Consider the following 15,355-nt stretch of genomic DNA (forward strand, 5'->3'; position numbering starts at 1 on the left):
AAGGAGCAGTAAAGAAACTCTGATAAAGTAGGATTTTCAGTTTAGTTTTCCAGCACCTGGACTGAAGTAGCATTAGCATTAGCAGCTAACCACTATTTCCCCGTTCAGAGGGGAGTATTTTCAGCCTGTAGCCTGCTCCTAACCCCGGCTAGTACTGCTGGAGCAGCATTAGCATTACCCTGTAACCGCACTCACTATTTCTCCTTGCAAAGGGGAGTGTTTTCAGCCTGTAGCCTGCTCCTAACCCCGGCTAGCACTGCTGGAGCAGCATTAGCATTGCCTACTAACCACGCTCACTACTTCCCTGTTCAGAGGTGAGTATTTCTGAGCCTGTAGGCTGCTTCTAACCCAGGCTAGCACTGCTGGAGCAGAATTAGCATTACCCACTAACCACGCTCACTACTTCCTTGTTAAGAGGAGAGTATTTCTTAGCCTGTAGGCTGCTCCTAACCCCGGCTAGCACTGCTGGAGCAGCATTAGCATCACCCACTAACCACGCCCACTACTTCCCTGTTCAGAAGTGAGTATTTCTCAGCCTGTAGGCTGCTCCTAACCCCTGCTAGCACTGCTGGAGCAGCATTAGCATTACCCTGTAACCACACTCACTATTTCTCCTTGCAAAGGGGAGTATTTTCAGCCTGTAGCCTGCTCCTAACCCCGGCTAGCACTGCTGGAGCAACATTACAATTACCTTCTAACCTATGCTCGCTATTTTCCCATTAAGAGGAGAGTATTATCGGACTGTACTCTGCTCCTAACCCCAGCTAGCACTGCTGGAGTGGTTAGTTGCTAATGCTAATGCTCCAGCCTTAGTGCTGGAGAAATTCGGGATTCTAATCTTACTGTTAATAAAAAAAAAAGCACTTAACTCGCCAAAATAAACAGTTTTTTAGAAGAGAAATCTGTGTACATTAGCATCCAGAGCTTGTTTGACTTTAAAAGGAAGTGTTTTTTTATAACAGTTTTGTTAACTTAGCTTAGCTTTACTTAACTTAGTAAGCTTTCGCCCACCCACCCCACTACGCAGTGGCGAGACCTGCTGAATAAAAAATCGTGCATTGATAGTTCTGCCTTATAATATGGTATATAATATATTAAAAAATATATGAAAAATACGTTACCCACAATTCCAGTTTAAAAGCAGCTGGGCCCAGTACAAGCATTATTACAGAGCAACATTTCAGCTATTAAATGTAAAACGTATAATCGATACAGGTGGTAGATTTTATATTGTTCATAAAACAATAAAAAAAAAAAATTGTGATTTTTGGTCAATTCTGGTTATATCATCCAGCACTTTTATCACATTTTATCAGAGGCTTCAGGCAGGGCTGGTGTAAAGCAGACAGAGCGTGCAGCAGACTGAGCTTATTACAACACTGTTCACACTGCAAACACAGCAGACAACACCATACAGGAAGCATGACAGCTCTGATAAGAAATCGACTACAAAATACACACAGACTCCTTCCTGCCCTGCTGACCTGACCTGGCCCGAGACACGCCAGCAAACCAGAGACTGATAAACAACCTGGAGATTATCACACAGGTTCTCCATCAACTACCTCCAAATATACAACACATTACAAACAGGCCAATCACAGAGCACAATCCCTAGGACATCCCAGACAAAGTGCCAGCACACAAACATCACACTAGAAGACTTAACTCAATATGGCCCTGAAATAGTATCACAATATTTTAGAATAGATTTGTGACAGCAATATTCTTGGCGATACGACTAGGGCTGGGTATCGGTTAAAAAATTTCGATACAGGTACCGGTATGATACTTTGTTTAGTAATCTTTACCAAATTCAGTCATTTTTTTGGATACCTTTTTTAAAAAAATACAAAAAGCGATAATTAGTCTCACAAAGCATATTTATTTAACAGCCGACACGAGCAATCTCATTCTCATACTGTCACCACGAAGCGTACTGCTGAACGCATTTAAGTTTTTAAGAATTATTTTTAAGAAATATCAGCATTAGACTAAAAAAAATTAGCTGTAGTTGTATGTGTAGTATACATAAGTGGTGTCAAGAACTGTCAATAAATTCTGTATTATTGTGAGGGGACAAAAAATGTTATAGTGTGGTTTAGGTCTGGCAGACTAGAGCTTTTTACTGTATTAAATTATAATAAATAATATATATATTTTTTTTATTTTGTTTCGTGCACTCTCTGCGTTTGGCCTGTTTATGCACGTTTCATGCTAAGTAATAAAAACTATTTTTTTTTTTACCTTTCAGTATTCAGTAGTACCAAGTAGGGGTGTGCCATATCATATCATACATGATAATATCGCCAAAATATTTTGAATATCGTGAACAATATTAAACCCTGAATTATCGTGCCATATCTCAGTTAGCCATATAATATTGCATGCAATAATAACATTCTAAATCATTTTTAAAAAGTTTTGTCATATCGTCAAAAGTATCGTAATTGTGAAAATACCATGAAATATCGTGATATTATTTTAGAGCCATATCACCCACCCCTAGTACCAAGACATTTTGGTCTGTGCCTTTTTGGTACCTAGCTAATTTCGATACCCAGCTCTAGATACGAAAAAACATATATATTTTAAAAATTAAGTTTAAGAAAATACTACTGCTAACTAATAAAAATGTTTTATTTAATATAAACACGAGTTTCAAATATTTAACAGAAACACAAAAAAAAAAACTCTAAATGCTTGTCTATTTTCTAAACAGTAATGTACCCTGATTTTGTTAGAAAACAAAAAAAATTAGCAAAAATACTGTAACAATACCTCATCATACTTTAAGCTTGTTGTTAATGGTGTAAAAATAGCCATTTCTTTGCATGGGTTATGCTATGCCCCCATCACTGTAAGCATTGTAAGCCTGTTGGGAGCGTTGGCTTAAAGTGCTGTATTGGAGAATGTTGGCCTATTCTACTACTCTATTCTACTAATATACCCCAAGGCCACTTTACACCAGAGTTCCCCTTTAATACCTGGGAACAATAAATAAATATATGTACAATGTTTTTTTAAGTGTTTAGATGGTTTTCTAGATACGCCAGACAAAAGATTAAGCTGAAAAGAAGAGGGAAATTCACCTTAACATCTAAAAATGTTCTAAGGAATTTCACTGGAAAGTTGAGAGACTTCCACTGAAGTAGCCGAGAACAGTAAGTACCTCTCTCTCTCTCTACAGAGACAGCCAGACTGCGAGAGAGGGGAGAGAGAATTCTTGGCAGGCGGTGCAGGAATGCGCTGAGATTGAGAAAATGATTTGGGTTCTAAAGTTGGCCCAGGCTCGCTCTTTGTCTGCTCCATACACACAGTCCAAACACCCCCAAACGGCCAGCCAACAATAGCCCCGGCCGGCCGCACGCACGGCTGTCAGGACACCGCACGAACAGACAGCCCCTGTCTCTGAGAGGGAGCCAGAAATATATAAAATAAATAGAAATATGAAAGCGTCTATGTTGTCTGGTCCCCAGTTTCACTCTGCTGTCTGATCTCAAACCCCAGAGACTTCAGAGCTCCACAGCAGTGCAGAGCAGCTGAGGGGATTTCTGCTGCTGCTAAGCAAAAACGGGCCCAGTCCAGAAAAAGACCCACCCACCCAAACAGAGACAAGCAAAAGACTAGAGGCTCGAGGAGCTGAGCTGGGAAACAGTGAGTAAACAGCTGGGTAAAAGTGAAAGTGGAGAAGTAGACTCTTGTTATTACTAAAGTCTGGATTGTTTCCTGATGAGATTTAAACAACATGCGTTAGTACTTAGTGTGGTAGTACTTAAGTCCAGTCTCAAGACCATAATTAAGCTTTCTTGAAATTGACCTCATTCAGAATGGGTCTTGGGAATCTGGAAAATTGTTGTCGATACTGGCCGAGTCTGACGAATATGATGCACAGTTTAAGTTAGGGGTTGGCAATATGGCCCTAAAAATATAATCACAATATCCTTGGTAATACGACAAAACACAAAATGCTAGTGTTGCATTACTCAAGTCCAGTCTCAAGACCATAATTGAGTGGTCTCGAACTTTACTTCATTTGAAATGGGTCTTGGAATATGGAAAATTGTTGTCGATACCAACCGAGTCAAATGAGTCTGATGCAAAGTTTTTGGGAAACAGCCATCTTTACCGCCTATTATTGCTTTAGTTCAACTAAAATTGCAATATAAAACTAATTTGTTAGCTGTATTATTAGTTAATTGTATTATTGCTATAATGTTATTGATCAAAATATAATTACATACATGCTATATTATGACAATATATTGTGTATAATAAGATTAAAGTACAATAATTTGCCTTTTGGTTAAGATATACTTCTTATCTTTTTATTTTTATATGAAGGAAAAAAATGTAAAAGTCATGGTTTTAAATTAAATTCAGCTACTAAAAGTCTTGGGTCTTGACTCGAACTCGGCTACTGAAAGTCTTGTCTTGACTCGGACTCAGCTACTAAAATCTTGGTCTTGACTTGGACTCGGCTATTAAAAGTCTTGGTCTTGATTCGGACAAGGTTACTAAAAGTCTTGGGTACTAAAAGTCTTGGTCTTGACTCAAACTCAGCTACTAAAAGTCCTGTCTTGACTCGGTTATTATATGTCTCGGCCTTGACTCGGACTCGGCTCGGACCCGGTCCCTGACTCAACTGTTAGGACAGTCGGACTGTGTTTTGGTGCTTCAGCACTCAATAAATAAAAATATGTGAGTTTTAAAGCCTAGAACCTGTAATACCCAGGTAAAGTAAAGAGGCTGGATGCAGCAAAAATAGCATTCCAGCTTGTTGTGTAATCAGGAAATATATTTCAGTGTTATTAACAGATGGTACTTAATCTAAAGTAGAGTCACTGGCATTCTCGCTCAGCTCTTATGGAGGAGCAATTTCCTTGTTCTATTGCTTCAAATTTTCCAAAGATTATAAAAGTAAGTTGGTTTCTAGTAGTTTCACTGTACAACTCACAGTAACTATACCTCAAACATGGCGGTGCTCTGGTGACGTCACACATAGTAAACACACTTGACTGCCAATGACCAATTTCATTTTCATGTCATGATACTATTAATGCACTCCATATATCCAGAATTAAAGAAAAAAATTATTATACTGGTCTGATTTAATCTGTCTCCAGTAAATGTATATATTATTAAATGGCAAATGAGAACAGCGTGATAAAATAATTCTTAGCTAACCTAGCTAATTTAGCTAGACATCCGTCACTACTACTACTACTACTACTATTAACCTAGCTAAGCTAGTTAGCTAAAGTAACCTAGCTTCTATCAGTTTGCTAGCTACTAGCTAAGCTAGCTAACTAACCTAAGGTTAGCTATGGAACAAAAGTTGTGAGTTAACTAGCTCAAACCGTCTCACAATGTTTAATGACCACCTATAACTAGCTTTTAAACAAAAATGTAAATGTAAATACTTCTTAGCTAACCTAGCTGCCACTATTACTACTATTAACCTAGATAAGCTAGTTAAGTAAATTAACCTAGCTCCTATCCGTTTGAGCTAACCAGCTAAGCTAACTCCTTAATCTGAGGTTAGCTAAGGAAGTAATGGGTGCGCTAACTAGTGTACATCGTCTCCCATTGTTTAATAACAAGCTAATTCGCTAGATATCTAATTAAACTAGCTTTTAAACAAAAAATGCGTGTTTTTTCTAAAATATATGATTGACACGAAAGTATCTAGCTGCCACTATTAGTACTATTACCCTAGATAAACTAGTTAAGTAAATTAACCTAGTTCCTATCCGTTTGAGCTAACCAGCTAAGCTAACTCCTTAATCTGAGGTTAGCTAAGGAAGTAATGGGTGCGCTAACTAGTGTACATCGTCTCCCATTGTTTAATAACAAGCTAATTCGCTAGATATCTAATTAAACTAGCTTTTAAACAAAAAATGCGTGTTTTTTCTAAAATATATGATTGACACGAAAGTATCTAGCTGCCACTATTAGTACTATTACCCTAGATAAGCTAGTTAAGTAAATTAACCTAGTTCCTATCCGTTTGAGCTAACCAGCTAAGCTAACTCCTTAATCTGAGGTTAGCTAAGGAAGTAATGGGTGCGCTAACTAGTGTACATCGTCTCCCATTGTTTAATAACAAGCTAATTCGCTAGGTATCTAATTAAACTAGCTTTTAAACAAAAAAATCGTGTTTTTTCTAAAATATATGATTGACACGAAAGTAGCTAGCTGCCATTATTACTACTATTAACCTAGCTTAGCTAGTTAGCTTAATTAACCTAATTCCTATCAGTTGGTGAGCTAACTACCCTAAGGTTAGATAAGGGGAAAAAGGGGTGCGTTAACTACCGCACATCGTCTCATAAAGCTACTTTATGTAGCTGGCTGCAACTACTAATTTACTGCTATTAACCTAGTTACTATCAGTTTGAGCTGAGTAGCTTAGCTAACTAACGTTAATCTAGCGTTAACTAACCCAAAGTTAGCTAAGGAACAAAAGGGGTGCATTAACTAGCCCAAATCGTCTCACAATGTTTACTAACCATATACAGTTAGCTTTAAAACAAAAAGGTGTTGTCTAAAATATAAGTTAAGTTATCTGATTTACACAAAAATGCTTCTTAGCTAACCTGTTCATCTAGCTAGCTGCCACCACTACTACTATTGTTAACATAGTTACTATCAGTTTGAGCTGCGTAGCTTAGCTAGTAAACTAACCTAAGGTTTGCTAAGGAACAACAGGGGTGCGTTAACTAGCCCAAATCGTCCCACAATGTTTAATAACCACCTACAGCTAGCTTTTATACAAAAAGGTGTTGTTTAAAATATTTGTTATATAATTTACACAAAAATGCTTCTTAGCTAACCTAGCTAGCTACCAAAACTACTACTACTACTACTACTACTACAACTGTTAACATAGTTACTATCTACTAGTTTGAGCTGAGTAGCTTAGCTAACTAACGTTAATCTAGCGTTAACCAACCTAAGGTTAGCTAAGGAACAAAAGGGGTACGTTAACTAGCCCAAATCGTCCCACAATGTTTAATAACCTTATACAGTTATAAGTTAAGTTATATGATTTACACAAAAATGCTTCTTAGCTACTACTACTACTACTACTGTTAACCTAGTTACTATCGGTTTGAGCTGCGTAGCTTAGCTAGTAAACTAACCTAAGGTTAGCTAAGGAACAAAAGGGGTGCGTTAACTAGCGCACATCGTCTCATAACGTTTAACAGCGTTAATTTACCAAAAATATAAGATCTTACCTGGTAAGGTGGAGGCGGTTCCTGCTCCGGATCAGTGCCATCTCCAAAACTAGCCCTGTCTGACTGCGATTCATGGAGCAGAGAGATATCATCAGAAGTAGGGGACTTCAGGCAGTTGCCCATATCCTTCCTTTCTCCTCCCGATCTTCAGATTCTGGACCTTTAAAAAGGGCTCAGGCTGCGTTCCCGACTCTCCTGCTCTTAAAATACGTGTTTACTGTAACTGTACTCCCTGAACTCCGACTCCTGCCACTTTCTCCTCCATACAGAGGGTCCCAGCAGAGCCAGGAGAGCCTTCACTCAAAAACAACAACAAACCATGTCCACACAAAGAGCAGCGACAGCAGCAACCCCGGCCAGGCTCCTCTAAATACCCGCCTTTAGCCTTCAGACTTCAGCCCACCAGCCTAACCTCACCGCCGGTTCTCCCGCAGCGCTTTATCTACAGCAGCTGCTGAGTGTTAACGCCGTTCTTCTCGGTTCTGGCGGACAAATTCCTCAATATCTACTGTTTTCTCCCTCAATGGCGACTCATAGGCGATCTGGCCTTTCAGACAGCCGCCGCAAGTCCCGCCCCTCAAGCTCTCAGCCAATCACGCGCGTCCTTCTTCAGCGTGGGCGCTCCTCCTCCAATGAAATCCTCCAACAGCGAGCTTTTTAAAGCTGTAAAAACTTTAACACAGACAGGCAGGCCCTCATCAAAACACTGTGGAGTGCTTTAAGGTGACATCATGTTTATTTATTTATTTTTTTTAAAAGGATAATAATAATAATGCGTGGCCACGTCTTAAAACGAATGAAACAAGTAAAAAAAAAAAAAAGAAATCAGAATTATATCACAGAACTCAAAAAAAAAAAAATTAGAATTTAGGACATCTATCCATGAACTTAATCTCACGAGAAGGTGGGTCATGCAGCAAGACAATGACCTAAGCGAACCAGTCATTCTACCAAAGAATGGTTCAAGAAGAATAAAGGTAATGTCAAATTCCTGACCTTAAACTAATAGAAATATTGTTGGAAACTCTTTCTGTAAAGAGAGATGGGATAAATATCCTCTTTACGAGGAACGTGGAAACAAGATCCTAATCTGTGTCTGGGGTGCGGGCCATACAAAGCACCTAAGGTGACATAATGTAAAAAAAAAATATATATATAATAATGTTTGGGGACATTTTTTAAAACTGTGAGATAATTAGAGAGAATGAGATAATTAAGGGGGACGACTTAAAAGGCCAAGACTTACTTATCTCGTTCCCATGCTTTAATAATTCATGGCCACACTTTATTGTTTTTGTAATATGATGTTACCTTAGGGGTGCCATAAAATACTTTGTTTTCTGGCACTCTAAACTTTTTAATAAGGACTTTGCCAATATCCTTTACATTTATAAGACCTCAGACTACACAGAAATCATATTTGCCAGATTAATCACTTTATACTTTATATCACTTTTTATTTTCTGTCATGCATTTACTTGTCCACCCTGTACAAGCATGCTGCCAAACAGTGTGGGCAGTGCAATATTAGGGTGGACGATTTAACTAAAGATGCTTTAATTTGATGAAAATGTGGTTGATCATGATGGCCTGTTATTCAATGTTTATATATGATATTTAAACAACTATGCTGTGGACATAAACAGCACAGTATATGAATACAGTCTCTGGAATATATGTGTATATATTTTAGATGAAATATTGCCCACTTATCAAAGTTGAAAACTGGAAATGGCCTATGATTTTGATGTCATTCCCAGTTGCTTCCACTGTGTTATAATATCACTGACAGTTGGCTGTGGAATATTTAGTAGTGAGTAGTGAATTTATTCATTTTTATTTTTATACACCTGTGGACGTAATCACTCCTAGGGTGATGTGGATCAGCACAAGGCTGCATCTGTGAGCTGATGTATCAGAACCTACTCAGCAATGCTACAGTTCAAAAAGAGGCGGAGTCTGACTTCACATGTATCAGAGGAGGCGTGTGCTAGTCTTCAACCTCCTGGTGTTGTGGCATCACTAGTGATAGGGGATATACAGTTAAGGCAATTGGTCTAGCTAAATTTTGATTAAATTGGAAAAGTTTAAAACTTATTATAGGCCTACAGAGACCTGCTACACTGATAATCAGAAGGTTGCAAAACACAAACTCTTTCATAACAAAAAGAAGAGAGAGAGATCAGGTGGAAGGTAATGATGTCATTTAATCTTAAATTACAAAACAAACATTCATAATCCTTAGGAATGTTGGTCTGTACAGTATCCACACACCACAGAAGAGTCCCGGCTGTACAGCCCTTTGGAAATTTATTTCAGATAAGGGAAAAATAGATCTCATTATTCAAAATTATTCATACTTTATACATTTATTCACTTTTATTAATCATTATTTTTTTTCAACAAATTCGTTTTTCCACCACCTCTGAGAAAATGAATGTACACCCATTGAAATCCTTCATATTAAAACTAAGTATTTTACCCTAAAGCTCGTTAACACTCGTTAACCTGATAACACAGCAATGCACGTGTTGCAGAACAGTCAGTCAAAACATAACCAAAAATGATCATTTTTTGGTAGTGCAAACTGTAGTGCAACTGTAGAAGATGTAGCAGGCTGTAAAGTAAAGTGCTAGCATTGCTCTATAGAGGATAGAGTATGGAAAAGTACTTGGGGAAAAGAAAATATTAACCAGTTATGAACTAATGTAAACAAAAAACGCTACAGATAAGCCTAAATCTGCTGAGATTTACTGTTTATTACTGATTCTGTTTACTAAATAAAACATTTAGGATCAGTTTCCCAGAGGGGATTAAGGCTAATCCTGGACAACACAGCATTTTGAATGGAGATTTCCCATTCAAAGAAAAATATAGCCTATGACTAGGTTTAGGGTATAGTAGGGTTTTTTTTTTCTAGGAAAGGGATTAAGTGTTAGAGCTTAACGATATTGGCAAAAAAATGATATTGCAATATTTTATTGTTCTGCAATATGCAATGCAATATTTAAATAAATGCAGGGATGTAAAATATATAATAAATTATGTATAATCTGCCTGTTGTTGATATTTCTTGAACAAAATGAGAACAATGTCAAATTTCTAGGGATGCACTGAAAAGAAACATTACTTTACAAACTGCAATATTTGGCAAAAACATATATTTTTTTGTAGTTTAATTAAATTTGCCACTTTTTATCATTGAATAAACTAGATATTCTTAATATATTTGACAAAACTACAGTTTAAAATATGAACTGAACAAAGAACATTTTTAACATACCAAAAAAGCACAGTATGGGACCTATAGATTTTATCACTCTATAGGGGAGACATTAACCTTGCACCATACAGCTTGATCAAGGGCATGTCAGTGTGTCTTTGCTATCGTAACCTCAGGAAAAGTATACCTTGCACAGCTCAAAACGCACAATAGGAATGTACTATTTATCTTAATTAATCATGGGTGTAATGTAAAATAAACCAATCAGTGTCTCACTTGCCATTACCTTTAGGATCCAGGTGAGCTTTGACTTTGCATTTGGAAGTATCCAATGCTTTCTAGCAGAGGAAACTGAGCTGCTGGTTGACGCTGTGAAGGAGCTCCAGCAGCTCATTTACGGGAACAGTAATGTTATTTTATTTACTATTATGTTTATTGTTGATGTTAGAGTTGCCAAGATAGCAATGAACATCTGATGGTTGACTGTTGTCAGGGATCTAATCAGTCAGTGGAGCACCTGTGTTTTCTGTTGCCAAGATAAACAAGCAAAACTCCAGAAATTTACCTGAACACACCTCATTTCCAGACCACCACGCCCATCAGTGTAGATATATTCAGAAGGACTGTTAAATTAGACTATTTGCATGGTGTAAGATAGCGATGAACATCACAACGCACCTTGCACAGAGTGTAAGATAGGGCACTATATCTTAAAACCAATTCTCTGGTATCACTTATTTTGTCTTTTGGCTTTCACTTATTTTTTCCCCATTTTGTCTGAATAATTTTTGTTATCAAATATTAGGAGAATCCCAAAAATATATATTTTTTATCAGGACATGTATGATATAATGCAATGTGTTAGCAAAGCTGAAATGACACATACAGTATATATATCAATAGGGAATCTCCATATATAATGCTGTAAAGTCCTGGATTAGGTTAATTCCCTGTCCAGTAAACTAACCCACAGAAACTGAATTTACTGTATTTAAGAGGCTTATAATGATCATAAATCATCATTGTCTTCACCTGATACGAGGCTCAAGGCTTCTAAAGGCTTCTAAACGCCCTATTAAAAGTAACATTCATCAATTTACCAACAACAAAAAATATGACTATAATAATAATAATAATAATAGTTCAAGTCTTTTTTTAGTGTTATTTCTCTTTGTTTTAGTATATAAGGCTATAGCGGTTGTCAGTGTATCCGTCACTCTGGCTGGAGCAGACAGCCGTGGCTCCTGCCCGGCTCCAATCTGAAAGACTTGTTTGTTTGAGCTCAAGTACTATCTGGATCAAGTCCACATGAAGGAGACTGCCTTTCTAAAAGACACATTCAGCTGTCCACTTAAAATGGGACAATTTCACGAGGCTGTCACAGAGAATAAATAGTAGAAAGAAGGAACGGCTAGCAAACTCCCCGTATATCATTTACATAGTTAATCAGGGTTGAGAGCTGCCACTGGGAGAATTGGGAGATTTTATACACTTTTATACACTTATCGTCAAAGAAATAGTTGCAAAAATACCTGTACATAGAAGGAAGCGTTAAGATTTCAATGCTGTTTGTAAGGAAAATGTAAAGGAACAACTGTTACCAGGAGCAATAAATGATTATATAAAAAAATCTGACTGATATAGGGTCTAAACTCTTAGTAATTATTAATATTAATAGTTTAACGTAACATGCCTTATGGTGTCCAGTAATAATCCATCTCATACTGCTTTAAAATTTAAGCAGTTCCTGTTGATTTTACAGTAATAAGTAGTAAGTGCTGTAATAGTGTTGATAGGGCATCAATTAGCATCCTACACATTTTTAATTAGAGTGTGTGTGTGTGTGTGTGTGTGTGAGCATTCAGAAAAGTTAGGGCAATTGATTGCAGGACTGAATTAAAGGAACAAGCAAAATGCCCATCTCTGCTAAGCTACTGAAAGTATATTCATATACAGCTCTGGAAAAAATGAAGAGATCACTTCAGTTTCTGAGTCAGTTTCTCTGATTTTGCTATTTATAGGTTTATGTTTGAGTAAAATGAACATTGTTGTTTTATTCTATAAACTACAGACAACATTTCTCCCAAATTCCAAATAAAAATATTCTCATTTAGAGCTTTTATTTGGAGTAAATGAGAAATGGCTGAAATAACACAAAAGATGCAGAGCAAAGAAAACAAGTTCATATTCATAAAGTTTTAAGAGTTCAGAAATCAATATTTGGTGTTTTTTTTCATGCATCTTGGCATCATGTCCTCCTCCACCAGTCTTACACACTGCTTTTGGATAACTTTATGCTGCTTTACTCCTGGTGCAAAAATTCAAGCAGTTCAGTTTGGTGGTTTGATGGCTTGTGATCATCCATCTTCCTCTTGATTATATTCCAGAGGTTTTCAATTTGGTGAAATCAAAGAAACTCATCATTTTTCCAGAACTGTATATGAACTAGCTATGATTAACAAACCTTACTGAAGCTCAGTGGTTACCTGGTCAGCAGAACAGGTGTTCTATACCTGGCAACCCGAGGTGTGGAAATGGGACTGGGCTAAAATCCACACAGTTCAAATAAGAAAATACTGGCTGAAGCTGTTGTTGCTTCAACTTAGCAACAACAGTTTTCCTTAATATACTTGATGATACATCCTGATCATGTTAGGAGTTACTACTTGTAAAATATAATCCTTAAATGTTCCTTGTCATGTCAAGTGCCTGCAATGAAAGACCAAGGGTGATCTACATCAAAGCAAAAGCGGGACTTGTTGAAGCATTAAATTACTGTCTGGCACGACTACCCACCAAGTTTCATTCCTGTCGGTCAATTGATTACTTTCCTTTTTGCAACTTTTTTTTTTGACAATAAGTGTATAACAGCATGTAACCAGTATTGCCTCAGGCATTTCCTTACGCACTTTTATTGCATGACCTTCTGGCCTTCTTGACCTGTTTCACTTTGCTTCTGCTTGCGAAATAATGGCGTCTAATAGCTTGTGCATGACGGTTAAAACGGTTTCGACATGTTTAATGTTGTTGTTGGTGGAGTATCGCCGGTTTGCTGCTGTTGGCCACAGTGTATGAGGTCAGAGGGCATAAACGGCAAAGAATGACTAAGCTGCTGCTGAAAGGAGTTATAGATACCCGGCTGATGTGTGTGTGACTGTGTGTAAGAGTGTGTGAGTGTGTGTAAGAGTGTGTGTAAGAGAGAGTAAGACACTGCTGTAAGCTTAGAGAGTACACACGTTTCTGCGTCAGCACGATGTATTGGGTGATACTGGGTTTCTCCTCCTGACTGTGTGAGCATGCACCTGTGCTTCCCTGTGCCTGGGTGTATGAGTGAGTTATGAGTTATGAGTGAATGTGTGTCTAATGAAACCAGGGTTCTTTCATTCCTCGCCAGAAGCTCAGTCCAGCTCCCCTCTGCAGTTCTGGTGGTGTTAGTTTGGTTCTCCGCCCTCCTGAGGTCCGTCTCCTCCTCGTTAGGCCTGAGTGTGGCGTGGGTTAACCCCGTGCTCTCTCAGACCAGTCTGAGACCCAGGCCGCTAGGGGCTGGAGGGCGAGCAGTTCATGCCGTTCTGCTCCGAGGCTCGGGCTTTATGCAGAGCTGCCTGGATCCGGAAATGCGTGCGGGACTCCATGGAGTAGTTCTTGTAGTTTTGCCTGTAGAGCAGAGGGCTGACTTTAAGTATCTGCTGATACTGATTCCCAATCCAATACTTTTGCAATGCAGTAAACAAAACAACACATCCAAGTTGTTTCTTCATGTTTTAATTTATATTAATGAAATGTAAAATGTACTGATGATCAGTGATGGTTTAGAGAGACATGTCTGTCATCTGCTGGTGTTGATCCACTGTGTTTTATTATCAAGTCTAAAGTCAGTGCAGTTTTGTTTTCCCACAAAATCTTACAGCACTTCATATCTTACAGCTTCCCCCTGCTACTGACAAGTTTTATTGAGATGCAGATTTCATTTTCCAGCAGGACTTGGCACACTGCCCACACTGTACCAAAAGTACCAACTGACCTTATATAATATTCACATTTTTTGTGACACAAATTTTTGGGGTTTTCATTGGCTGTAAGCCATAATCGTCAATCAACAATAAAAGAAATAAACGCTTAAAATAGATCACTCTGTGTTTAATACATCTATATAATATCCTCCTGAGACCCGAAAGTTCGCTTGGTGTGCATTTTTAACTTATCATATCTATGTGGGATCAGTAGGACCGAACAAGTATAAAAACTAAACTTTGTCTTTGTATAGAAAGTCGTTTTTGCAAGTAAAATTGTCCTTATAAGGAAACAATAGTTCATTTTAACATTTGAAAAATTATCAGAAGAACTCAATTAGTCCAAAAACATTTTTTTTTGTACTTTTTACAGTAAGTATAAGTAGTTTCAAACGTAAAATTGGATTAATTTTTGCCTGGCCATTGTTTCTGTCTGGACTGGCTGTAGAAACCTGTGATTGGGATTCCCACCATCTTATTTTTAATCAGAGTAATGTTGTCATGTGACCACCAGATGATACAGGCAGTGTCTCCATATGAGGACAAAGGGTTAACGCTTTAAAAAATGTTCAATCATGATGCAGAAATGCAGAAATGTAATGTCCTCATAAGAGGACAAAGGGTCTCAAGAGAATAAATGAGTTTCACATTTTCAGCTGAACTACTGAAATAAAGTAACTTTTCAATGATATTCTATATATTTTTTTTTAGATAAATTAAAAAGTCAACAGTGTACAAGGTGTCAATACAATGGTCAAAGATGTTATAAAATGCATTCACGCATCATTTATTTATTTATTATATCTTTTACTGCATTTGTGAGTGATTTAAATGATATATGTGTAGCACACAAGCACCTGACACTCTGCCATTAAAGCTAC

At 37.6% G+C, this 15,355-nt stretch overlaps 2 protein-coding genes across 4 annotated transcripts in view; both read right to left on the reverse strand.

Moving 5' to 3' along the window:
- The window catches only part of rnf11b (ring finger protein 11b), a 160,513-nt gene extending 152,701 nt beyond the window's left edge, over positions 1-7,812 (reverse strand). For both annotated transcript variants that reach the window (XR_007441436.1, XM_007231669.4), the window contains exon 1: positions 7,242-7,812. Coding sequence is in view for 1 of the 2 variants with exons in the window: in XM_007231669.4 (XP_007231731.1) it covers positions 7,242-7,364 (123 nt within the window). In the remaining variant the exon portion in view is untranslated. The remainder of the gene's footprint in view (positions 1-7,241) is intronic.
- Positions 7,813-9,430: 1,618 nt separating this feature from the next.
- Positions 9,431-15,355, reverse strand: part of ttc39a (tetratricopeptide repeat domain 39A) — a 58,362-nt gene continuing 52,437 nt past the window's right edge. For both annotated transcript variants that reach the window (XM_049486055.1, XM_049486056.1), the window contains one exon: positions 9,431-14,118. In XM_049486055.1, the coding sequence (XP_049342012.1) occupies positions 14,001-14,118 (118 nt within the window). In that variant the 3' untranslated portion in view covers positions 9,431-14,000. The remainder of the gene's footprint in view (positions 14,119-15,355) is intronic.

This window comes from Astyanax mexicanus, chromosome 12 (genome assembly GCF_023375975.1).
Source record: "Astyanax mexicanus isolate ESR-SI-001 chromosome 12, AstMex3_surface, whole genome shotgun sequence".
Taxonomy (NCBI): domain Eukaryota; kingdom Metazoa; phylum Chordata; class Actinopteri; order Characiformes; family Acestrorhamphidae; genus Astyanax; species Astyanax mexicanus.